Here is a 26211-nt window from a genome sequence, read left to right on the forward strand (position 1 = left end):
GTGCGACCCCATAAACGGCAGCCCACCAGGCTCCCTCGTCCCTGGGATTCTCCAGGCAAGAACACTGGAGTGGGTTGCCATTTCCTTCTCCGATGCAGGAAAGTGAAAAGTGAAAGTGAAGTCGCTCAGTCGTGTCCGACTCCTAGCGACCCCATGGACTGCAGCGCACCAGGCTCCTCCATCCATGGGATTTTCCAGGCAAGAGTACTGGAGTGGGGTGCCATTGCCTTTTAGGACCTCTTTAAACTTCTTTAAGTTGCATTATATTTTCCTATGTGGAAGTGTATGTTTTCCATAAGGGTGTGAATTTCTTTATTTGGATCTGGCATATTTTTTTCTGTATTATTTCCCCTAGGGAAATTTGTTTACTGAGAACATTTTGTGGGGTAAAATTTTAACTTACATGTTTTTCTCAGTTTTTATTTTAAGCCACCCTTCTTCTAGACTCAGTATATGAGTGGCCTTAACTGATGTTTAGATATGCAGTTTTATTTGGCTGTTTACCTAAGCCAAGCCTAGCTAGTAATGAATAAAACATCTGCCAGATTATATATAATACATTCTAGAGCAAAATGGAATTCTTGCTGCTGCTCATCATTATCACTAATACTGATAATTAGTGGAAATGGTGTATATATATATATGTGTGTGTGTGTATATATGTGTGTGTGTATTATTTTATATACACACTTGGGGAGGGGAATGAAAATATATATCTCATTTTTTCATTCAAAATTAATGCTTCTGGGAATTCCTAGCAGTCCAGTGGTGGCAGCATAACCAAAAAAAGAAAAAAATTAATGGTATTAATTGGATAGCTCTTTTTACTTTTTTCTTTTCTTTCTGTTTGGGTCTGTAGGCATGATTGTGAAGTGCTATGTGTAACCAGCAATCCATTCCTAGTTATCATGGATTTAAAAATTTTTTTTTAATACAAATGATGCTTTATTGCATATCTTTGTAAACAAATTTTTGCATAGTCAGATTTGTCTACCTATATAATAAATTTCCCGAATAGAGAGTGCTAGGGATTCAAAGGAATGCACATCTTGAATTACAGTAGACGCTGCCAGGTGTCTTCAAAAAGATTGCACAAATTTAAACTCCCAACAGTGCATGAGAGTTCCTGTTTCTCCACTTGTACATCAACACTGGGTGTAATCAGACTTTAAGTCTATAGCAAGTTGTCATAAGAACATAAGAGCTGTGCCAGAAAGCCGGCCGTGGGGTCTCTTATCGCCGCCAGTGAATGTCTCTGTTTGTCGCCACCAGGTTCTGTGGTGATTAGCGTTATGTCAGCACCTAGATCAGGTTAGTGCTTCTCTGATGGTGGCCTTTTTTGTTTTGATATAATTTCAGTTTACAGAAAAAGTGCAAATATAACAAAATATTACAGAGAAGTTCAGCCAGATACTTCAGTTATTAACATTTTACCACATTTACATTATCCCTCTGTGTATCTACACACACACACACACACACACACACACACACAATCTTATTTTTCCTGAACCTTTTGAAGGTAAGTAGACATCATTCCCTTTTCTTTCTAAACACTACAGTGTTTCAAAAATTAAAGACATTCTCTTCTTTAATGCCTGTACAGCTATCAAAACTAGATATTAAAATTTATATGATCCTGTTTTCTAATCTACCATTTTATGCAGATTTTGTCACTTGTCCAAATAATGTCCTTTTCTAGCAGAAGTAAATTCTGGATAGTCTGTTGTATACAGTGATCATGTTTCTTCAGTCTCTTCTAATCTGAGCAAGTTTTCATTTTTTTGTCTTTTACAACCTTGGTGCTTTTAAAAGTGTAATCCACTTATTTTGTTGACTCTGCCACAGTTTAGGTTTGTTATGTTTCTTCTTGTTTAGCTTCAAGTTGCGTTTTTGTCAGTGAAATTACAGAAATGATACTGTGCTCTTACCATGTTAGGAGGCATTTGATGTCCGTTTGTCCTTTTCAGTCTTTTGGCATGAAATTGGAGTAGTTGTCCAGCATCTTACTGCTCTCTCTTGTTGAGGCCATAGATTTTAAGACATATACTTTTCATATAAGGTCTTTATATGTGATGTTAATGGATGCCAGGGTTCTCAACTCAGCTCTGCTGTCTGGGTTGTGAGGCTTATGGCTGTCGCAGATTTAACTGGAGCAAATCCCTCTGCAGGTATGAATTTTAGGAAAATCACCTATTCCCTAACCTGATGCTAATTTTGGAGATACCTCAAAAGCCAGATGCAGAGAATAGCTGAAAACGATGGTCTCGGTCACTCCTAGTTTGTACCTTTCCACTCTGCCTGCTTCTTTACATAGACTGATGACAGGCTAACAAAGTTTGCTGTTGTTTTAATTGGGGGGAAAAAAGGTAGAATAAAGGGATTTTAAAATTAAGGAAGCAGTGCCTTTCAGATGTTCTGTGCAGCATTCTATTAAGAAGGGGAGCAGGTTTCTTCACCTGGTGGGGCCAAGTGTGGCATGTCTTTGGTCTACCCCATAGGATATTTGTTCTAATAGAAAATATTTAGTAATTGTGATGGTTCAGGAGAATGCATCATGCCTTGATTGTCTTTTTTGTTGTATCCAAGACCACTGGTTATACCTTGACAGGTTTTGAGCATTATTGCCATTAAATACAGGTCTTAAGGTAAGAGTAGGTTAAAGCTAAAAATTGAATTGTGACAAGGTGTCGCTTGTCTTGCTCAAAGTTATTTGACTCAATACATAGACTATTTTCTGTCATAAATATAGAATGAAGGTTTAGAAGTGAAGATGTTACATATTTACTTGAAATATATTTTTAGATTGTTTCAATATTAGTCTTTTAAATCATATTCAATAAGTATAGTGTTTATTTCTAGCTTTTTAAAAAATAAATTACATTGATGAACATCGTTGAATATATACCATTGTCCATTTGTCTTACTTGAATGTAAGTGCCATAAGGGAATGGATTTTGTGTCTCTTTTGTTCACTGATGTATACCAAGTACCTGTACTCGGTACATACTAGGTGAATGAATGAATGAAGACAAAGTTGGTATATTATGTGTAGCCTTTTCTAATTAGCATCTTCTGTTTTGGTGAGTAGATTGCTCAACAACTTTCTGGTACCTATTGCTTTGTTTTTCATATTATATGTTAGCACAGACTATGATGATCACGTATATCATCTATTTATTTCTTTATCCTGGTGGAATGATCAGGCATGGATTCTTGAGGGTATCAATCAGGTTTCCTTATTTTTCCCTCGTTAAATGCTGTTTCATTTCACTGTCTTAAACCATGATTCAAAAATTCTGGTACTTTTTTTGAACTGTATACTACCTAGAGAAGATTTGGTATGAAGTGAAGTGAAGTTGCTCGGTGTCCAACTCTTTGCGACCCCATGGACTGTAGCCTACCAGGCTCCTCTGTCCATGGAACTCTCCAGGCAAGAGTATTGGAGTGGGCTGCCGTTTCCTTCTCCAGGGGATCCTCCCGACCCAGGGATTGAACCCGGGTCTCCCGCATTGCAGGCAGATGCTCCACTATCTGAGGCACCAGGGAAGCCTGACAAGTGTATAAAACAAGTGTACTTTTCTCAGCTTGCTGTTCATTCAATGTTGTATTTACATGAAGTTTGACTTAATTAAGAGTTTGGATTTGTTCATGCTCTCTTCAATGTTTCTTGAGTTAATAATTTATTTTAATTTCATTTATCCATTAAGCAGAAAACTTGTGAAATTCAGAATAATAGAGGAAATTACTTTTAGTTCTACACCCAAGGGCAGAATAGTTTCCCACATGATTTGAGCTGGCTTTTGAGTCTGTAGACTCAAAAGTTCTAATATCACTAGACAATATCCTAGCAGTGTAATTACTAAATTGTTCTATAGTCAAAGTTTTTTCTTTTCTTTCCATACCTCACCTTTTGGTTTTTGACTTGATTTTTCTCATGTGAAGCATCTGTTAGCTAGAAAAGGTGTTAAGATGGTAAAATTTTGATAACTTTATCGTGTTTATCCTCAATATGTTGGTGGTGATATACTTCCTTAACAGATTGGTTAATATAGAAGAAATGTATCTGTTGTGGGGGAAACAATATTACCTGTCCACCATGAGCAAAACAGAAGTAAAAGAAGTATGCAAAGTTCAAGACTTCTACTTACTTGAAAATTCTAATGGATTGGAGGATATGTGGGAACCTTGTATAGGTAGGAAGTATATTAAGTGATTGATGGAAACTTTTGGTGTATGAAAACAGATACAGTTATAATAATATTTTCCCTAATTCTATTTTAAGTAAAAGATGATTGTTATATTAAAAAGGGAAAGCTAGTGAAGTTAAAGTAAAATGAATTTGCTAGCCTAAAATTATACTTACAACATATACTTTGGACAGTCTAAGCTTTCTTGAGCCATGTGTTATATGAGCATAACTAACTAGTGATGGCACCTAGGTTTGTGTTTTATTCGCCAGTCCCAATCTGAGGGAAAAGCATACAGAATGGAAGAGGGAAAGGACATAGGTGTAATCAACTTTACATAAGCTAACCTTTGCTTGTTACTTAAAAAAAACTCCAGAATTATAACTTTTCTTTCAAATATATAACAGGATTTATATTATCATGATTAATCAAAATATGCTTTATATAGTGTACATAAAATTTGAGAAACCTATTCATGCAAATGAGATATTGACAACCTATAGTATCAGAAAGATAAACTGGATAGCAGTGATTCTTTGTACAGTGAGGAATTAACTCCATATTTGATAAAATCAAAGGTGTCCCTAGATAGTGAAGGATTTAGGGTTTGTTTGTTTGTTTGTTTGCATTTTTACTTGTATCATGCACATCTTATGAAAGTGTCTTACAGAAAAGTGGTCTAAACTTGACTGATCCGATTTATTTCTGGTTTTCAGTTGTCAACACATGTCAATAGACATCTTGTTTTAAAAATAGATTAGAAGTAAAGATAAAAATTTTGTAGTGTCCTTACTCCCTACTGCAAAATGGAGGAATAGGACTTAATCTTTAAATTATAATCAGTCTCTGAGTAATTGTTATCTGACTTGTCATTTCTGCTGAAAACTGGTTATTTTGATTGTATAATATAAATACTGCATCATGAATTTTCTTGATTCACTCATGTTTAAAGATGGGCCTTCTTTCTGCAGAAGATAATTCCTGAAGTGTTATTTATTGTACATCAGATCAGTAGAGGAAAGTGGCTCTTGATAAGTATAGGGTGCATATAGTATCTTGGTATAAGTTGATAGTTTTAAATATGTAGATCTATGAAGTTAACTGAATAATTAGAATCTAGTTCAGTTGTGAGCTTCAGAGTTATGCATCGTGAACCTACTAAACACTCTTATGAATTTTCTCAGAAAACTCATTTTCTTTTATTTTTGATAATTAAATTTACTTATTTTTAATCGAAGGATAATTGCTCTAAAATATTGTATTGGGTTCTGCCATAGATCAACATAAATCAGTCATAGGTATACCTATGTATACCTTTCTCTCTCTTTTGAACCTTTCTGCTGCCTCCCTCTGCATTCCACCCCTCTAGGTTGTTACAGAGCCCTAGTTTGAGTTCCCAGAGTCATGCAGCAAATTCCAGTTGGCTGTTTTACATAGGATAGTGTATCTGTTTCTGTGTTACTGTCTCCATGCATCCCACCCCACCTTCCTCCCCCCACCGCCTGTGTCCATGAGTCTGTTCTCTGCGTCTCCATCGTTGCCCTGAAAGTAGTTTCATAGGTACCATTTTTCTGGATTCCATATTTATATGTTGAAACACAATGCTTATTTTTCTCTTTCTGACTTTCATTCTGTATAATAGGCTCTAGGTTCATTTACCTCATTAGAACTGACTCAAATGCATTCCTTTTTATGGCTGAGTATATTCCATTCTATATGTGTACCACAGCTTCTTTCTCCATTCATCTGTCAGTGGACATAGAGGTTGCTTCCATGTCCTAGCTATCGTAAATAGTGCTGCAGTGAACATCGGGGTACGTGTGTTCTTTTCACTCAGGTTATATGCCTAGTTGTGGGATTGCTGGGTCATATGGTGGTTTTATTCCTAGTTTTTTTAAGAAATTTCCATAGTGACTGTATATACATTCCCACCAACAGTGCAAGAGGGTTCCCTTTTCCCTACACCCTCTCCAGCATTTATTGTTTGTAGATTTTTTAATGATGGCCATTCTGTCCCTTGTGAGATGATATCTCACTGTAGTTTTGATTTGTATTTCTCTAATGAGCAGTGCTGAGCGTCTTTTCATGTATTTATTAGCCATCTGTATGTCTCCTTTGGAGAAATGTCTGTTTAGGTCTTTTGCCCTCTTTTTGATTGGGTTGTTTGTCTTTCTGGTATTGAGTTGTATGAACTGCTTGTATATTTTTGGAAATTAATCCTTTGTCAGTTGTTTCATTTGCTATTGCTTTCTCCATTCTGTAAAGAATCTGCCTGCTACGCAGGAGACCCGGGTTCAATTCCTGGGTTGAGAAGATCCTCTGGAGAAGGGAATGGCCACCCACTCCAGTATTCTTGCCTGGAAAATTCCATGGACAGAGAACCCTGGCAGGCTACAGTCCAAGGGGTTACAAAGAGTTGGACATGACTGAGCGACTAACACTCTTCATTCTGAGTGTTGTCTTTTCACCTTGTTTATAGTTTGCTTTCCTGTGCAAAAGCTATTAAGTTTAATTAGGTTTCACTTGTTTATTTATTTATATTTATTTCCATGATTCTAGGAGGTGGGTCATAGAGGGTCTTGCTGGGATTTACGTCATTGATTGTTCTGCCTGTTTTCTTCTAAGGGCTTTATAGTTTCTCGTCTTTCATTGACATCTTTAATCCATTTGAGTTTGTCTTTGCATATGGTGTTAGGAAGTGTTCTAATTTCATTCTTTTGTAGCTGTCCAGTTTTCAATGGCACCCTACTCCAGTACCCTTGCCTGGAAAATCCCATGGATGGAGGAGCCTGGAAGGCTGCAGTCCATAGGGTCGCTGAGGGTCGGACATGACTGAGCGACTTCACTTTCACTTTTCACTTTCATGCATTGGAGAAGGAAATGGCAGCCCACTCCAGTGTTCTTGCCTGGAGAATCCCAGGGACGGGGGAGCCTGGTGGGCTGCCGTCTATGGGGTCGCACAGAGTCGGACACGACTGAAGCAACTTAGCAGTTTTCCCAGCATCACTTATTGAAGAGACTATCATTGTCACATTGTATATTCTTGCCTCCTTTGTCAAAAGTAAAGTGCCCATAGGTGCATGGGTTTATCTCTAGGCTTTCTATCTTCAGGAGACCCATTTTATTACCCTTCTCCCATTCTATTAGATACAGTAACCATTAGGTTTAATGAGATCAGTAGAAGTGTGATGGCATATGCATTAAAGAGAGGATTGAGTTTACAGACACTTACTGGAGATACTTTATTATACACTGAAGAAGTGATTTATCACTTATAAGATTTCTAACTTTCAGATAGCACCCAGATAGAACAGTACATCATTTTGAAATACTGTTCAAGCTCAGCAGGCAAATCTCTTTTTCATGTTTTCTATGGGGGCAGGAGTGATGTTGCACAAGCATTACTGTATGATTGTTGACTTCATCTAATGGGTAGTTCCAAAAAAGAATGTAGGCAGATATTTGAACCAACATTCAGTTGATTTAATCTGATTTTTAAAGCATTTCAGAGTACCAGAAAACAAAATTTGCTTTTGAATTTTGAGAGCAGTGGATCTTATTGGTTATATAATAGACCTATGTTAAATTATCTGTTAGATTCCAAAGGATGTGTGATGATCAGAGTTATTAGCTAATATGGTTAGTATCATGATTCTAACTGAAAAGTTTCATCTCATTTGTTAGCTGTGTCTCTCTAAAATTTTCACCATTTTAAGCTCTTAGATATGCTCTACATTCTTTGCTTCTCTTTATAAAGTGTGACTCTGTTCTTAAATATATATATGCAAAGAAGTAATTTAAAGATTGTCTTAAACTTTTGGGGTTTTATACTAAATCCAACCTAGTGAGGAACTTTTTAATTTTAATCATATGCTGCAATAGTAAATTTAATCAGTCTCATAAATTAAAAAAAAAAATCTTTCCTGTGAAAAGTTTCAGGAATAGATTTTTGCCTTTAATTCCATAATTGGAATTCACATCATAGATTAACCAGTAGTTCAGTGTTTTGAAACCTATGTCCTTCAGCACCCTTGTTGATATTACTAATAAATCATTGTGTTTTAAAGTGGACCATCCTATAGGATAAAAATCAAAGAGGATTACTTATTATTAATCCTTCTGACAAAAACTTGGGATTATTTACTCATTTTGGGGTGCTGTTTCAGTTATAGCCACTTTTCAGTATTTTAGGGTTAACTGAAATACCAAAATATTCAAGGGCAATTTCTTATAAACCAAGTTCATAAACAGTGTCATAGAACATTAAATTACTCAACAGAATGAACTACATGGGATTTTAAGACTTTTGTCATCAAATTAATAATTGTGTGAAATACCACAAATATAGAACTCTTTTAGGCTTCTCAAACCTATAACTCGTTATGAACAAGTCACTTAACCCATTTATAACTGCAATGTGGCTTTAAAAAGAAAGAAAAATTCTATTGATCTTTTTTCTTCAAGTGCTGTGTGCCTCTGCCATGTCTTTCAGAAGACCTCATGTTTTATTTTCAGAGGAGACAGGTCATCACATAAGGATTAGTTTCTTCTCCTTATACTTGTTTATCTTTGTTAATATCACACTTAATATCTTTAGTTATTTTGGCTTAACTTTTATTACTAGAAAACAGTAATAATTACTAACATTTACTAATAATTAATAATTCCAGGCGTTCCAGGTGTTCTGTGTATCTTCTGTATATTAGTTAGCACTTTTAATCCTTCAGCAACTCCTTGAGGTCAAATGAGGAAGGCAACTGAACTAGAGAGTCAGATAACTTCAGGGCTGCTCGGGAAATAAACACTAAATCATAGATTTGAGCTCAGCTAATCTTACTCTTGGAGTCTCTCTTACCACCCATACCTTATTCTAATTCCAGCCTAAATTGTGCTAATCTTTGCTTGGGCTTTTTCTCTTTGCCCTCTCCCAAACAATGTTACTGTCTTTCAGTGGTTCTATGCTAGAATATTTAGCATATTTCTTTTTGAAAGGCCATATATTATGAACTAATTAATTAGTCAACATCTAGGCTTAAATCTTAACTCTGCCTGCCACTTAGTTTACTTTGTGACATTGGGCAAGTTGCTTTGTACATCTTTAAAATTTGCCTTCCAGAATTATTTTATAATGGTTAAAAAGGGTTAACAAAAGGTATAACATAATGCTTGCCACATGGTAAACATCTGTGAGATCTATACCCCCTCGGGCTCTGAGGAATTTTTGAGTGCTGCAGATTATGGGAGACTAGAAGATCATCTTTTGTTGGGTGTTTTAGCAAGGTGTCTCTGGGAAGTACCTGCTATCCTCATCTAATCAGTGTAATACACACTCAGCATGTGGATGTGTCAGGCCTACCTAGGGTCTGTTGTTTTGTTTAGAAACAACTTTAAAGTCTGTATTTTGTTACTACTGCGTGTTGGTATTTACTGGAGGCTTTCTTTTTACAGTGGTCTTTAGTAGGGTTGAAGTGTAAGTCGTAAAGGAGGTTTCATGGTGCCTAAAATACTGTGGAGTGTGTCATATAGCCTATTTAATTTTTTTTTTCTTATTTCTTCCAGAAAATTTGGTGAGCGGCCTCCACCTAAACGACTCACTAGGTAAGCGTTATATTAGTCTTTTACCCAAACATTTTATGAAAGTGTTAGATCCTGTCATTTTGGAAACTCAGGTTTTATTGAAAAGAAGTTACTCACATAATGATATCTAGATCATAAGCCTATTTCCATTTTCCCTTCCTTTTATCACCCCTTTTCTCTCCCCATAAAACAAGATAAGATGGTACAGTTGAAAGGGAAAATGAAACCTTTCAAGGTTAATATTGAGTATTATATAGTTAATGTGACAAGGACTACAACATAAGGATGGTTTCCTTTATCTAGTTTCATTAGGCAATCACAATTTGTTGATTACAACTGGGACTTGAAAGATACTTAAATGCTTTTAGAAAGAATTTTAAAACAGATTTTATACATTTTAATGAGACTATAAATATTATACTGTTCTAATTATATAATTTTTACAGTGTGCATTTTAATTACATGTTAAATTTAAAAGTGTTAGTCTTGAAAATACTCCAAAAAATTTCTGAGAGCCAGTGATTGTAAAATAAAAAGTAAGATGCTCAGTTCCACAGCTACAGTCCTGGAGATAATGCTACCCTGCCTTGTTAATATCTTTCAAGAAAATTGTATGCATGTATAAACAGAGACTTGTCTTTTTTTTTTTTTTTCTTTTTAAAGTCTAGCATCATACTCTTAGCATTGTTCTGTTAACTGTAGATCTTCTACCTTGGTCTCTTTAGTGTCTTCATAATTTTTCATTGTCTTCTGACCAGTCTTTATTTAATTCACACAGATGGCCATTTGGGTCATTTCCACATTGTTGCCATTATTAAAAAAGCTGTTTCACTCAAAAGAATGATGGGGACCTGCCAGAAGGACACACAAAGGGAGCCAGTTTGAAGAGGCTTCTTTAGCTAAATCATGGACACTTTGGTCATCAAAATAAATAATGACAATAATAGATTAAAACCCATAAAATAAAATGACAGTTTAGAAGTCTATGCTGAGTTAAATACTTAAATAAATGGAGGAAAGGAGATAGCTTCCATTTACAGAAGAATTCCACTTAATAAATGTAGAAGAAATGATGAAACTAGGAAACCACACATTGGCAACCACTACAGTGATCATTGTCTCAGGCTAACGTCATCAATGGATGTTTAAACTACTGGTTTAAAGTCTGATGAGAAACAAAGCTTTTTTATAGTGTCTAAGCATATCTCACAAAGTATGTGTTAACTGTGAGTTTAGTTCAGTTCAGTTGTGTCCGACTCTTTGCGACCCCATGAATTGCAGCACGCCAGGCCTCCCTGTCCATCACCAACTCCTGGAGTTCACTCAGACTCACGTCCATTGAGTCAGTGTTAACTATAAAGAGAGCAATAGTAACATGACAGTGAGGAAATCTGACAGACACCACCTTAATTAAGTGTTCTAAATTAACATCACCAATAATGGACAAATAAATTCCACATGCATCATGAAGAATCACAGTATAGCTTTGGTGTGATTCTTGCCAAAAATGCATAAGCTTAAATCTAAGCTTAAGGAAACTGTCAGACAGACACAGATGGAAGGACATCCTATAAAGTAAACAGCATTTACTCGTCCAAATGTTTAAGATTATGAAAAATAAAGACTGCAAAGTACCAGAGTAAAGGAACCCCAAAGGTCACAACAGCTAGGTTACACATGACAGATTTAACTAAACTGGAACAGGAACAAATTTTTCTTGTGCTCCAAGGATGGAGTTGCCAAACATTTTCTCTAATGGATCAGATAATGAAAGTGTTAGGCTCTTTGGATCACACTGAGTTTGTTGTGACTCTTCAGCTCTGTTCTTATGTCCCCAAATCATCCATAGACAATATGTAAATGAGTGGTGTGTCCATGTTCCAGCTCAGCTTAATTAAAATAACAAACAAAATGGAGGCTATCCTAATTTGGCCTGAGTTCAGAGTTTCTCAAGGCTACTTCACACTTCCACCCCCCAGTAAAGGATATTAGAGGGACAGTTGGAAACAACTGAATAAAAATCTATTGTGGAAGTATTGTATCAGTCATAATTGCATGTGATTGTATAAGACAATGTTTTTTTGGCAATAAACACAAGTATTTTGGGTAAAGTGGTTTTATGTCTATAATGTGCTCTTAAATGGTACAAATATGGTAAAATGTTAACATTTGCTAGTCTGAGGGAAAAGGAGACTAGGAATTGTTTATACTACTTTTGTAACTTTATATCTGAAACTCAAAATTTAAAAATATTTTTAAGGCATTTTTCAGATCAAGTGGGTTGGGAAAATATAACTTACCTCACAGGTCAATGTAAATATATTGTCAACTACTTGTTTTTATATGTCTTGAAGAAATTCTAACTGGAATTTGTTTAATTCACATGTTAGGCATTTTGAAATTTAAAATTTATTAGATAAATGATATTATTAGATAACTATTTTCATTTCATTACCAGCAGGAATAGGTTTGAGTGACTCCTAACAACAAGATATATTTTGATGAATAATTGGGTTTCCCTGGTGGCTCAGAGGTTAAAGCGTCTGCCTGCAATGCGGAGACCCGGGTTCAATCCCTGGGTTGGGAAGATCCCCTGGAGAAGGAAATGGCAACCACTCCAGTATTCTTGCCTGGAGAATCCCATGGATGAAGGAGCCTGGTGGGCTACAGTCCACGGGGTCGCAAAGTGTCGAACACGACTGAGCAACTTCACTTCACTTTTCCATAAAAATAGCAATCAGCACAATATATAAATGTTATAAATAAATATAATAAATGGTAATAATATAAGGAAAGGAGGTTTTCCTTTCCTTAAGTGTATACAATGATATAATTAGGTCCCATCTACTTTATCATGGCTTTCCATTTACCCTTTAAGCAGTTTTCCCTGGTTAGAAAATTTTAGTAGATTTTAGGACTTCTGCTTCTGGCCAAGATAGAGTAACAGGGACTGAAATTACTCTTCAGCTTGGAACAACTAAAAACCTGGACGAAATATATGAAACAGCAGTTTTCAAGATACTGGACGGCAGGCAAGAAAGGACAGTGAGCCTTGAGAGACAGGAGACAAATGAGGTGAGCCCCAGCTTAGTGCCTGGAGAAAGTTTCCAGTATATGATGTAGGAAGGGGAATCCAGGTTGAGCCTGGTAAGCACCTTGAGTTGTGGAGATGAACTGGGAATGTAAGGAGGCTAATTAAAGTGGTCAGAATTCTTTGGGTGGGGAACTGGAGAGGAAAGAGCTATGCAGAGTTTCAGAGATCTTTAGAGGGTCCTCTCTAGTCTTGAGCTGAGTATTGAACAACACATGTGTGAGTAAACTACCCAAGGCTGGGGGAAGATAAACCTAAAGAATTAGAGGAAAGAATTCCTATAGCTCTCTCAATTCTATGAATTGTGCCTGTTGCCAGTAGTCAAAGTGGGGAAAAAAGCTCATAATTCACAGCGCATCAACTAGAGTATTCAGAAGAGTTTTGTTTCAGTGGTACAGAATTAGGCCTAGACTAAATGCTGCTCTGGTTTCACCTAAAAACCTTAAGCAAGTTTGAAAGGATCAAACATTTTCTAAATAACTTAAATTAGAACTAGAACAAAGCTCAAGAATATTTAAAGAATGGAAAAATATGCAGCACTCAAAAAGATGGTAAAATTCATTGTGTCTTAACATATGGTCAAAATAAAAAATGTAGGAAAATGGTTCATAATGAGAAAAACCAATCAGTCAAAACCAACCCAGAAATGACACAGATGATAGAAAAGGGCATTAAGACTGTTAATTACATTTGTCTTCTTTATGTTTAAGAAGCTAAGATCAGGACTGTACAAAATTTTTGTCAAAGGATAAAATGGTAAATATTTTTATGGCCTGAACAGCCTCTGTTGTAACTATTCAACTTTATTGTGGCGTAAAAGTAGCCAGACACAGTGTCTAAACGAAGGGACATTACTGTATACTGGAATATAAATTCATTTCTACTATAGGTGGTAGTTTGCATTTGGCCTATAGGCTGTAATTGCAGATCCCTGAGCTGGAAGAGAGATTGGAAGTTAAATAAAGGACATGGAAGATTTAAAAAAAGAGAAGATCCAATTCACATTTGTAGAGATGAAAACTAAACTATTTAAATGAAAAAATACACTTGTGGTATTAATCACAGATACATGCTACAGAAGAAATTAGTAAACTTGAAGGCATACCAATAGAAGCTATCCAAAATGAAGCACACAGATAAAATATCTGAAAAATATCATTAATGAACTGTATTTTATTTTCAAATGGACCAATACACATGTCATTGAAGTCATTGAAGGGGAAAGAAAGAAAAAGAAAGTGAAGTTGCTCAGTCATGTCTGACTCTTTGCGACGCCATGGACTGTAGCCTGCCAAGCTCTTCCATCCATGGGATTTTCCAGGCAAGAGTACCAGAGTGGGTTGCAAGAGATAATGAGTGAAAATTTTCTAAATTTGCTGAAAACTATATAATAAAACAACAATTCTAAAACTCAGTGAACCCCAAGTGCAAAAACTATTACCTTTTTTTTCTGGAAACATCATCATCAAACTGCTTAGTTCAGTTCAGTTCAGATCAGTTGCTCAGTTGTGTCTGACTCTTTGCGACCCCATGAACCGCAGCATGCCAGGCCTCCCTGTCCATCACCAACTCCTGGAGTTCACCCAAACCCATGTCCATCAAGTCGATGATGCCATCCAACCATCTCATCCTCTGTCGTCCCCTTCTCCTGCCCTCAATCTTTCCCAGCATCAGGGTCTTTTCAAGTGAGTCAGCTCTTCACATCAGGTGGCCAAAGTATTGAAGTTTCAGCTTCAACATCAGTCCTTCCAATGAACACTCAGGACTGATCTCCTTTAGGATGGACTGGTTGGATCTTCTTGCAGTCTAAGGGACTCTCAAGAGTCTTCTCCAACACCACAGTTCAAAAGCATCAATTCTTCGGTGCTCAGCTTTCCTCATAGTCCAAGCTTCACATCCATTCATGACCACTGGAAAAACCGTAGCCTTGACTAGACTGCTTAACCTCAGTGATAAAGAGAAAATATTAAATAGAACAGAAAAAAATGATACATTATATACAGAGGAACAAAGATAGCATGACAGAGGTTTTTCATCTGAAGCCTTGCTAGAAAGAAGAGGACAGTGGAACAAGAGTATTTAAGTTCTCAAGGGGGGAAAATATGGCAACCTAGAATTCTAGACCCAGCAAAGGCAAAAACAAAGGCAGTTTTCGACATAAGAAACTGAAAAGGAATCAATCATAAACAGGCCTGAGCTATAAGAAGTGCTGCTGCTGCTGCTGCTAAGTTGCTTCAGTCATGTCCGTCTCTGTGAGACCCCATAGACGGCAGCCCACTAGGCTTCCCGTCCCTGGGATTCTCCAGGCAAGAACACTGGAGTGGGTTGCCATTTCCTTCTCCAGTGCATGAAAGTGAAAAGTGAAAGTGAAGTCGCTCAGTCTTGTCCGACTCTAGCAACCCCACGTACTGCAGCCTACCAGGCTCCTCCATCCATGGGATTTTCCAGGCAAAAGTACTGGAGTGGGGTGCCATTGCCTTCTCTGTAGAAGTGCTAAAGAAATCCTTTATGCAAAATGATAAGAAATTTTGTATCTCTGGGAGTGTATGGAGGTTGGACAGTTTAATTCAGAGTTTCTTTCTTTAAAAAAATAATCTTTTAAACCTACCCTCTTCTAATCCCTGTCTTCCAAATTAAGCAGTAGTTTAAAAAAATATGTTGTTACTTAGAGGATGATCTTTTGGATAGTGTTCTAAAAGTACTATTTTACTGATACAGAGTTATTTTTGATTAAGTATAGTTAATACTATGTACTGTTAAGCATTTCACTTTTTAAAAATACTACAGTCTTCTGGATATATAGATGAATACATATGGTAGGAATTGAATGCTAACTCTCAAGGGCATCCCACTCTCTTGAAAATAGTCCCCTTAATGTGGATCATAGATATAACTGACTTTACTTGACTGTGGATTAAAACACCAGAATAACCAGGTTTTATACTGAGATACAGAAACAACTGGCGTGGTTTTCTGTGGCCTGTAGTCAGTTCAGTTCAGTTGCTCATCATGTCCAACTCTTTGCGACACCATGGACTGCAGCATGCCAGGCCTCCCAGTTTTTCTCAAACTGTACTCTGCAGCGCTCTGAAATGTTTGCAGGTGTTGGGTGTATGTGTGGAATTACTTAATGCAACAAAAACAAGTTTCTTTACCAGCAGACAGTTCATGTTGGAACCTTTATTATTTGGATTTTACAAGTGACAAAAATCCAACTTGAGGAGTACAGAGACTGATACCGTTGGTAAGGGTGACAGTTTAGACCTTCCATCTTTGTGGGCCACCATTCTTCTTGAGTATTTGGGATTGGCTATGGTTAGTTCCCAGCTCAAATGCCTTTCCCACAATCCCCAGCCCCCAACACAAACACACACGCGCGGGTGTGCGGGCACGCATGGTTTAAATCACTTACGCACCCTTTGCCTCACTTATGCACCCTTTGCCGCAGTCATGGCGGCTTAACTGAATGCGGTCGGGAAGTAAGGGTTCTTTTTTCAGATGATTAGGGGTTAGCAGCAGTAAGGACATTCTTTTTTGAATTTTGCTTGCGATATAAAAGAAGTACACATTTATAAAGGAAAAAAGAGTCAGAAGGTTGACAAAGTGATAGTTGAACCATGTCAAATTATAATGGCATTTGCCATGATTTCATGTTAGTAAAAATACTGATAAAAATTTCTGCTTTTCTAAACATTTAAGCTAAATGTGTTTTAAGTAAGTAAACTCAAAAATAGTTGCTCCATACTCTTCTTCAAATAATTTTTAATTGGCTTCCATTCAGAATGAATATTTTATAAGGAATTATGGAATGAAATAAAGAATACATAAACTTCAAAACTTGTTAAATAGTAACTGTTAAAACAGATTATGAGTTTTAGCTTTATTGTTACTGTTTTGTTTTGTTTTTTTTTTAAATAATTCAGCAATACAAAGTAGTAATTCTACTGGTAAGGTTCTTATAGCACCTATATTGTTTTCAAATGATAAAATTTCCCTTGTTCTTTCTTAAAAAGACATTGGATGATTTTCTCATCTTACTGTTGGAAGGAACAATTTTGGTTTTCTTTAATCCACTTATTTTCATCCCAGGTGAATTGCCCCACCCCTCTGATATTTGGCAATATCTGGAGACATTTTTGGTTGTCACAAATGGAGGAAAGGTGTTACTGGCTTCTAATCGGTAGAAGTTAGAGATACTGCTAAACACCCTCCAGTGTGCTGCACAGCCCCCTCACACCAGAGAATTGTTTAGCCCAGGATGTCAACAGTGCCTAGATTGAAAACCTGTTCATTTGAAGACACTCAACTCTGTTTGAGGGAAGAGCATATGGGTTATCACTTTATGGGCTTTACTTTTTAATTGTGTTTCTTTTGAGTATATTGCCTTAATTTTTTTTAATGGCTCTTTAAGATACGAAATAGAACTATCAACCTACAATTGCCAGAGAACATAATTTTAATGTTTGATATTCTATTAACAAACTGGACTTTGTCTTGTTGAAGAAGCTGTTTGTTAAACTGTTATTACAGAACAACTATTATTAAAGTTTTTAGTTGCTTTTTCAAGAATTTGTATTATAAATATGAAGGGAAAAGACAAGGAAAACTGGAGCTATCTTGCATTCATCATAAATATGTTGAGATCTGTACTCGTTTGTCATGATGACATTGTGAACAGTTACTTCCAATATGAGCAGCTAGCATGATAACCAATGTCTGGGAGGTAATGGGCTCTCAATAAATCTTTAATGGGAAGATGGATAAAAGTGTAGCCTACCTGTTATGCTTGCAGAAACTTGTGCCTTGCAAGTCAGGTGGGACACCTGATCCTTTACCTCCTGGTCCCTTCCTTTCAAGTTTGCTGTCAAACTTAAGTGGAAGTCTTCCAACTTCTACCTCCTGCCCCCTTCCTCCTGCTGTTCTAAGAAAATAATAATAATAGAGTTGCCTGACCCTTGATATTTGTCAGTTTGTGGGGATACTTAATTTAAAATATTTTTCACAATATGAGCTATTAATGTCATTTTTTTTTTAAACAGGTGAGAAAACTCAGGCTTAGCAATTGATAAGAGTTAGGATTCAGACCCCTGTTTTATACCAAAACTGGGCTCATAACCAGTGCAAAATATCTAATAATATTAATTTTGTCTTCAAGAGCCAGACTGCCTAAGTTTGAATCCTGAGACTTCAGTGTCATTTTGGAAAGTTACTTAACTGTTCCTCCATTTCTAAAATGTGTCTGATAGTGTGTCTTAGAGGCTTTGCATACTGTTTGGGATGACAAGGAAAAGGCCCTGACATCTGACACACTAAGTAATTGCTAAATGATATAATAGAGACTATAATGCAAGTAGAATCCAGTGTGGGGAAATATATTTGAAATTGCTTCTTAAAATTTTTTTTTCAAGTATATTGTGACTATTCACATTTTATGCCAGTGGCTGGACATCTGTGTCAGTTTTGTCAAGATATTGACCTTCTGGCTTAGCTTTTGTTTCCTTATCTACCTTGAACACTTTGGTCAGTCATGTGACTTAGTCGCGCCTCAGATCCCGTATTATCCTTATCCTCCTCATGCTACACGACTTGTCCACTACCTAGCAGGTTTGAGAATGTGCTGTCTATTCCCTTGGAATGTTAGTGGAAATTGTCACTATCATTTATGAATTTCAACATTAGCCAGTCCTTCAGTACAGATTTTCAGTCATTTACATTGTCAGCATCTTTCTCCATTCCCTAGAGAGTATTTTCAAATATCAGTAGTACCTATGGCCTTCTTCTGACCTGTTAAGCATGGCAGCAGACTCTCATTTTACAAAAATTGGTAAGACTTTTTGTTAGCTGGTGGCTGACTTCTTGGTAAAATTAGAGACTTACACCTCTGCAGCATCTCACTCTTGATTGTTACCTTTTTTTGAGGTTGTCTCCTTCCTTAGCATCTAATAGACAGTTTCAGTTCTACCCTTACTGGTTCTTCTTCATTTCCTTTTATACGTTTTCTTCTTGACATTCCTATCACTTTTTTTTCTTTCTCAGAGATTTAATTCACTTCCATGGCTTTAGTTGTGAGCTATATACCAATGAACCCTACTTTTCCAGCCCAGATCCTTCTCAGGAACTACAGGTGGTTATTTCCAACAACCTACCAGCTTGGAGTTCTGGGGCATTTCAGAGTCGACATTTGTCAAATATGATGGAACTTATTATACACTTGCCTCTCCTGAAACAAAAGGCTTAAAAGTTGTCTTCTGTACTGTCTTCTATTACCTCTTCCTTAGTGTGTCAGCCTTATTTCAAGTTTTTCTCTGTGCTTTCTAAAGTCCTTTCCCTATTTCACCACTAAAATTAACTGAAAAAGAAAATTGACTGTATGTCTTAAAAAAAAACCCTCAAGATCTTACGTTGCCTTTTGTGTCCATTGAAAATCCAGATTCCACAGCATGGCGCTTTTTCTTTTTTTTTATGATTTTGTTTCTTTAGTTTTAGCTTGTGAGATTTTGGATCTTCATTACTGCATGTGGGATCTTTTTGTTAGTTGCCCACATGTGAAGTCTTAGTTGCAGCATGTTGGATCTAATTCTGTGATCAGGGATCAAACTCCGACCCCCTCCTTTGGGGTCGCTGAGTCTTAGCCACTGGACCACCAGGGGAATCACAGCATGGTGTTTTTTTGGTAATGGGGTTCGGTGGCTCAGATGGTGAAGAATCTGACTGCAATGTGGGAGACCCAGGTTCCAACCCTGGAATGGGAAGATACCCTGGAGAAGAAAATGGCAACCCATTCCAGTATTCTTGCCTGGAAAAGTCCATGGACAGTGGAGCCTGGTGGGCTGCAGTCCATGGGGTTACAAAGAGTTGGACAGGACTGAGCAACTAACACTTTCACTTTGGGATAAAATTAAATGATGATCTTTTCCCAGTTTCAAAGAGATGGAATTTTTTTTTTAATATTTTAAGTTTTTTCTAGGTATTTTAAGAATTTTATTACCTGCTATTGCTTTTATCATCATCTGTCATAGGGTGGGATTTGAATTAACTTAAACTTTTATATTCATTATTTAATTTTTTTTAAAAGATTTATGTATTTTTGGCCATGCTGTGTCTTTGTTGCTGAGCATGCTTTTTTCTCCAGCTGCGGCGAGCGGGGACTCCTCTTCATGGTGGTGCACAGTCTTCTCTTTACCGCGGTTTCTCTTGTGGAGCACGGTCTCAAGGGCACATAGGCTACAGTAGTTGCAGAACGACTCAATGGTTGTGGCTCAAGGGCTCTAGAGTGAGAGCCCAGTAGTTGTGGTGCTTGGGCTTGGTTACTCCGAAGCATGCGGGATCTTCCCGGACCAGGGATTGAATCAGGGTCCTTTATTACCTCTGCCCTCCTTTACATCAGTTCAGTTCAGTTGCTCAGTCTTGTCTGACTCTTTTCGACCCCATGAATCGCAGCACGCCAGGCTTCCCTGTCCATCACCAACTTCTGGAGTTTACTCAAACTCATGTCCATCGAGTCAGTGATGCCATCCAGCCATCTCATCCTCTGTCATCCCCTTCTCCTCCTGCCCCCAATCCCTCCCAGCATCAGGGTCTTTTCCAATGAGTCAACTCTTTGCGTGAGGTGGCCAAAGTACTGGAGTTTCAGCTTTAGCATCAGTCTTTCCAATGAACACCCAGGGCTGATCTCCTTCAGAATGGACTGGTTGGATCTCCTTGCAGTCCAAGGGACTCTCAAGAGTCTTCTCCAACACCACAGTTCAAAAGCATCAATTCATCAGCACTCAGCTTTCTTCAGAGTCCAACTCTCATATCCATACATGACCACTGGAAAAACCATAGCCTTGACTAGATGGACCTGTGTTGGCAAAGTAATGTCTCTGCTTTTTGATATGCTATCTAGGTTGGTCATAACTTTCCTTCCAAGGAGTAAGCATCTTTTAATTTCATGGCTTCAGTCACCATCTGCAGAGATTTTGGAGTCCCAAAAGATAAAGTCTGACACTGTTTCCACTGTTTCCCCATCTATTTCCCATGAAGTGATGGGACCGGATGCCATGATCTTTGTTTTCTGAATGTTGAGCTTTAAGCCAACTTTTTCACCCTCCACTTTCACTTTCATCACGAGGCTTTTGAGTTCCTCTTCACTTTCTGCCATAAGGGTGGTGTCAGCTGCATATCTGAGGTTATTGATATTTCTCCCGGCAATCTTAATTCCAGCTTGTGCTTCTTCCAGCCCAGCGTTTCTCATGATGTACTCTGCATAGAAGTTAAATAAGCAGGGTGACAATATACAGCCTTGATGTACTCCTTTTACTATTTGGAACCAGTCTGTTTTTCCACGTCCAGTTCTTTTTTTTTTTTTTTTTTTTTTTTCCTTTTTTTTTTTTTTTCCATGTCCAGTTCTAACTTGCTTGCTGACCTGCAAATACAAGAGCCAGGTCAGGTGGTCTCGTATTCCCATCTCTTCCAGAATTTTCCACAGTTTATTGTGAGCCACACAGTCAAAGGCTTTGGCATAGTCAATAAAGCAGAAATAGATGTTTTTCTGGAACTCTCTTGCTTTTTCCATGATCCAGCAGATGTTGGCAATTTGATTTCTGGTTCCTCTGCCTTTTCTAAAACCAGTCTGAACATCTGGAAGTTCACGGTTCACGTATTGCTAAAGCGTGGCTTGGAGAATTTTGAGCATTACTTTGCTAGCGTGTGAGATGAGTGCAATTGTGCAGTAGTTTGAACATTCTTTGGCATTGCCTTTCTTTGGGATTGGAATGAAACTGACCTCTTCCAGTCCTGTGGGCACTGCTGAGTTTTTCAAATTTGCTGGCATACTGAGTGCAGCACTTTCACAGCTTCATCTTTTAGGATTTGAAATAGCTCAAGTGGAATTCCATCACCTCCACCCACTTTGTTCGTAATGATGCTTTCTGAGGCCCACTTGACTTCACATTCCAGGATGTCTGGGTCTAGGTGAGTGATCACACCATTGTGATTATCTTGGTCATGAAAATCTTTTTTGTACAGTTCTTCTGTGTATTCTTACCACCTTTTATTAATATCTTCTGCTTCTGTTAGGTCCATACCATTTCTGTCCTTTATCGAGCCCATCTTTGCATGAAATGTTCCCTTGGTATCTCTAATTTTCTTGAAGAGATCCCTAGTCTTTCCCATTCTGTTGTTTTCCTCTATTTCTTTGCACTGATTGCTGAGGAAGGCTTTCTTATCTCTCCTTTCTATTCTTTGGAACTCTGCATTCAGATGATTTCATCTTTCCTTTTCTCCTTTGCTTCTCCTTTTGCTTCTCTTCTTTTCACAGCTGTTTGTAATGAAAAGCTATTTGTAATGTAAAGCCATTTTGCTTTTTTGCCTTTCTTTTCCATGGAGATGGTCTTGATCCCTGTCTCCTGTACAATGTCATGAACGTCTGTCCATAATTCATCAGGCACTCTATCAGATCTGGTCCCTTAAATCTATTTCTCACTTCCACTGTATAATCATACGGGATTTGACCTAGGTCATACCTGAATGGTCTAGTGGTTTTCCCTACTTTCTTCAATTTAAGTCTGAATTTGGCAATAAGGAGTTCATGATCTGAGCTACAGTCAGCTCCCCGTCTTGTTTTTGCTGACTGTATAGAGCTTCTCCATCTTTGGCTGCAAAGAAGGTAATCAGTCTGATTTTGGTGTTGACCATGTGGTGGTGTCCATGTGTAGAGTCTTCTCTTGTGTTGTTGGAAGAGGGTGTTTGCTATGACCAGTGCTTTCTCTTGGTAAAACTTTTGGTCAGACCTCTAGTTGAACCATGTTCAGTTCAGTCGCTCAGTCGTGTCTGACTCTTTGCGACCCCATGAATCGCAGCATGCCAGGCCTCCCTGTCCATCACCAACTCCCGGAGATCACTCAGACTCATGTCCATCGAGTCAGTGATGCCATCCAGCCATCTCATCCTCTGTCGTCCCCTTCTCTTCCTGCCCCCAACCCCTCCCATGTATTTCATTACAATTTGTTTTCCAAATATGTTTTACTGTCTTTACTGGACTTTGAGCTTTGTTCCTGTGGTAAGGATTAATTCTCAATCTGTTAGATTCCAGTGTTACCTTGTCTGCCTTGAATCAGTAAATATAAACACTGTCATCTAGATCATCTCATTTACCTACAACCACTCTATATTATGTCAGCATTATTCTTATTACCAGATACAGAAACCAAGCTAGATGAGGTTAAGAGATATGCCCCAGGCCACTTAGTTTCAGAGTGCTACAAGTATAATTTCCCCACCTTTGATAACTTACTACTATTCTGTGGGCTTCCCTAGTGGCTCAGACTGTAAAGAGTCTGCCTGCAATGTTTGAGACCCACGTTCCATCCCTGGGTCGGGAAGATCCCCTGGAGAAGGAAATGGCAACCCACTGCAGTATTCTTGCCTGGAGAATCCCATGGACAGAGGAGCCTGGCAGTCCATGGGGTAGCACAGACTCAGACACAACTGAGCAACTAACTCTTTCACTTCACTTTTCATTAATCTATAGCTGTCCTCTTACACATTTGTCTTTTTACTTATAAATAAAACAGTATTCAGTGTATTAAAAGTGCTTCTTGATGATTGTTTTTGAAGCACTTCTGCTTTAATTTTGTAATGTGTTAAACATCTTAAGAATTAGGATTCTACTGATTCAGATATGTGAAAGTTTGATCTGTGTAGACCTTGGGTTCTTTGTATTCTCTTGTATTGCTTAGCAAAATAATTGATAAATGTTTTTAAGACATTGAACTTTTTATACAGTATTTGCGTAATAAATGGATAGTTGGAGTACTTTGTACCCAAAACAGTTAACATTGTATTTTTTCCAAAATTTAATTGTTTTTCCCTAATTTGAATTATCTTTTATTAAACTTTGTGTTTAGTAACATCATTGAGAGTAATTATGAGTTTGTATATAAATAATAGCCCTTTCTTATTCCTTTTGTAGGGTTGTTATTTTAAGAACATGTAATAATAAATTTGAATGACCTGAGAATTTCTTATGGATTTGTATTTGGTGAAAAACACTCATTCTAATAGCTGGAGGAGAGGCGCTAGTCTTAGTGGTGAATTAGATTATTAAGTACAAAAGTATTGCTCATGATTAATTTTACAAAGGGTTTAAAGCCTAATAAGCAATGTACTTGGTGTTTCTAGTTACTCTATAAGTTGTAATTGTGGTTTAATTGAGTTATATCATAAATTCCTATAGTGAGGGACAGCTTCTTTGCAGAGAAAAAAGTGTACTGTTGAAGACGAGCAGTATTTATTTCTCCATTGTATAATATTTTTTAAATTTAGTTATGGTTTGTTTTGCTTTATTGTTTTCATTTTTAGATTTACTTGTTTGAAACATTTAAGCATTCTTTTTACAGAACATAGTAATATTCCAAATCTTACCCCTGTAATAGTAATATTTATATTTTATTTTAGGGAAGCTATGCGAAATTATTTAAAAGAGCGAGGGGATCAAACAGTGCTTATTCTTCATGCAAAAGTTGCACAGAAGTCATATGGAAATGAAAAAAGGTAAGATTATTTTTTCTTTTTGTGGATAGTTAGTTAATAGTTATCAGATGAATTTACAAATGATGTATTGATATGCAAGTAGAAGAATGGTTTCTGTTATTGGGTTATTTGCAAGTACAAAGTGAAAAGTACAGGATTTGTCTCTATTGTCTCTATTTAGTATAGATCCTCTGGCTAAATCCCTCATTTCACAAAATGAAATAATCCATAATTTTTATTCAGGACTCTATAGTATTCCCTAAGTACTTCTGTGGTACATTAGCTCATTCAAAAAGTAGTTTTCCTTTTGGTGCAAAATATAGTTTTATAAAGAAATATGACCTCAATATTACCATTTTAAAAAGAAAAAGGCTTAAACAGACCCCAGAATTGAATTATAGAGTGATTGTGAAGAAAAGTACTCCGAGCCTTTTCCACCTTGACTGTGTGCCTGTTCAGGCTAAGGGAAAAACAGCAGACTTGAGCTGGTGCTCATATTACGTGAATGTGGCATTACAGAAATGACCTATAAATCAGATTAGCCAAAATTAGATAACAGATTTTAATATTTAGTGTTTATCTTAGTATCTTTTAAATTTCAACATTTTTGGTATATACTTGTGGGTTTTTGTTACTTGTTTTTTCACTTAGTTCCTAGAATTTTTCTGTTAATAGTTTCTTAAGTCTTTGTCTTTCAGATAGCATTTTTATGTTAAGCATAAAATAACATGCTTTGGTGGACAAGGCTGCTTATGGAGGAATATGAAAGATTTTTTGGGTTGGCTCGAAAGGTAATAAAACTGAACTGGAAGAAGGAATGAAAATTTAGGTTTCAGTATTGGATTGAAAGGAATGAGTGGAGTCTTTGATTCCATAAAATCTTTGAGTTTGTGAGATAAAGGAAACCTTAGCATATGCATAAGAGAAAGGAAATGGAGTACATTGATTGAATGTGCTAAAAAATTTTTAAATAGTCTGTTTCTCAAAGTCCTCTAAATCTGAGCTGAAACTATTTAGTTGATAATCGTATCATCAAAGAGGATTAGCAGCTGAAAACAGTATTTAGGACTCATTGTCAAGTGTTCATTTTTAGTTATTCAAGTTCTCTAAATTTCTAATTACTCATGAAACTTAATCATCTGATTCAAATACTAGAAGAAGTTGGTACCTATGGTTTGGGACATAGAAGCCAAATCAAGATAGTGGCCCCTTTTTGCATGAAGTTGATACTGGATATTCAGGTCTCCCTGCCCCATGACTTCATGTAAATATATAGGAGACGGTCTTTTTTTTTTTTTTTTAAACTCCTAAGCAAAGCAAACCAAGTCTGTACCTTCATTACTTGAGATGGATCTAAAAGGCCGGTGTTGCACCTCATGGTGAAGAAGGAACAGCTTTCCTTTATCCAGTCATGATCTAGACATTGTTCAGGAAATGCCTTACAGATGTTTTAAAGTTTTAATCTTTAGAAGAATCTTGTAGATAGGAGTGCATTAGTTAGGAAACAACAGATCAGAGACTTTAGAAATGGGATGGTAGACAATAGAATAGAAAATACTAGAGATCTCTTCAAGAAAATTGGAGATATCAAGGGAGCATTTCATGCAAGGATGGGCATGTTAAAGGACAGAAATAGTAAGGACCTATCAGAAGCAAAAGAGATTAAAAAGAGGTGGCAAGAATACACAGAAGAACCATACAAAAAAGGTCTTAATGACCTGGATAGCCACAATGATGTGGTCATTCACCTAGTGCTTGACATCGTAGAGTATGAAGTTAAGTGGATCTTAGGAAGCATAACTACAAACAAAGCTAGAGGTGGAGGTGATGGAATTCCAG

At 37.0% G+C, this 26211-nt stretch overlaps 1 protein-coding gene across 13 annotated transcripts in view; it reads left to right on the forward strand.

Moving 5' to 3' along the window:
• RBPJ (recombination signal binding protein for immunoglobulin kappa J region) overlaps positions 1 to 26211 on the forward strand; it is a 160717-nt gene that overhangs the window by 107746 nt on the left and 26760 nt on the right. For 10 of the 13 annotated variants that reach the window (XM_055588187.1, XM_055588188.1, XM_055588197.1 and 7 more), the window contains 2 exons: positions 9750 to 9788; positions 24298 to 24393. In XM_055588187.1, the coding sequence (XP_055444162.1) occupies positions 9750 to 9788; positions 24298 to 24393 (135 nt within the window). Of the gene's footprint in view, positions 1 to 9749; positions 9789 to 12824; positions 12843 to 21695; positions 21814 to 24297; positions 24394 to 26211 lie in introns of those variants that run through there. The other 3 variants (XM_055588194.1, XM_055588199.1, XM_055588195.1) reach the window with 3 other exon arrangements.

This window comes from Bubalus kerabau, chromosome 7 (genome assembly GCF_029407905.1).
Source record: "Bubalus kerabau isolate K-KA32 ecotype Philippines breed swamp buffalo chromosome 7, PCC_UOA_SB_1v2, whole genome shotgun sequence".
NCBI classification, from domain to species: Eukaryota; Metazoa; Chordata; class Mammalia; order Artiodactyla; family Bovidae; genus Bubalus; species Bubalus kerabau.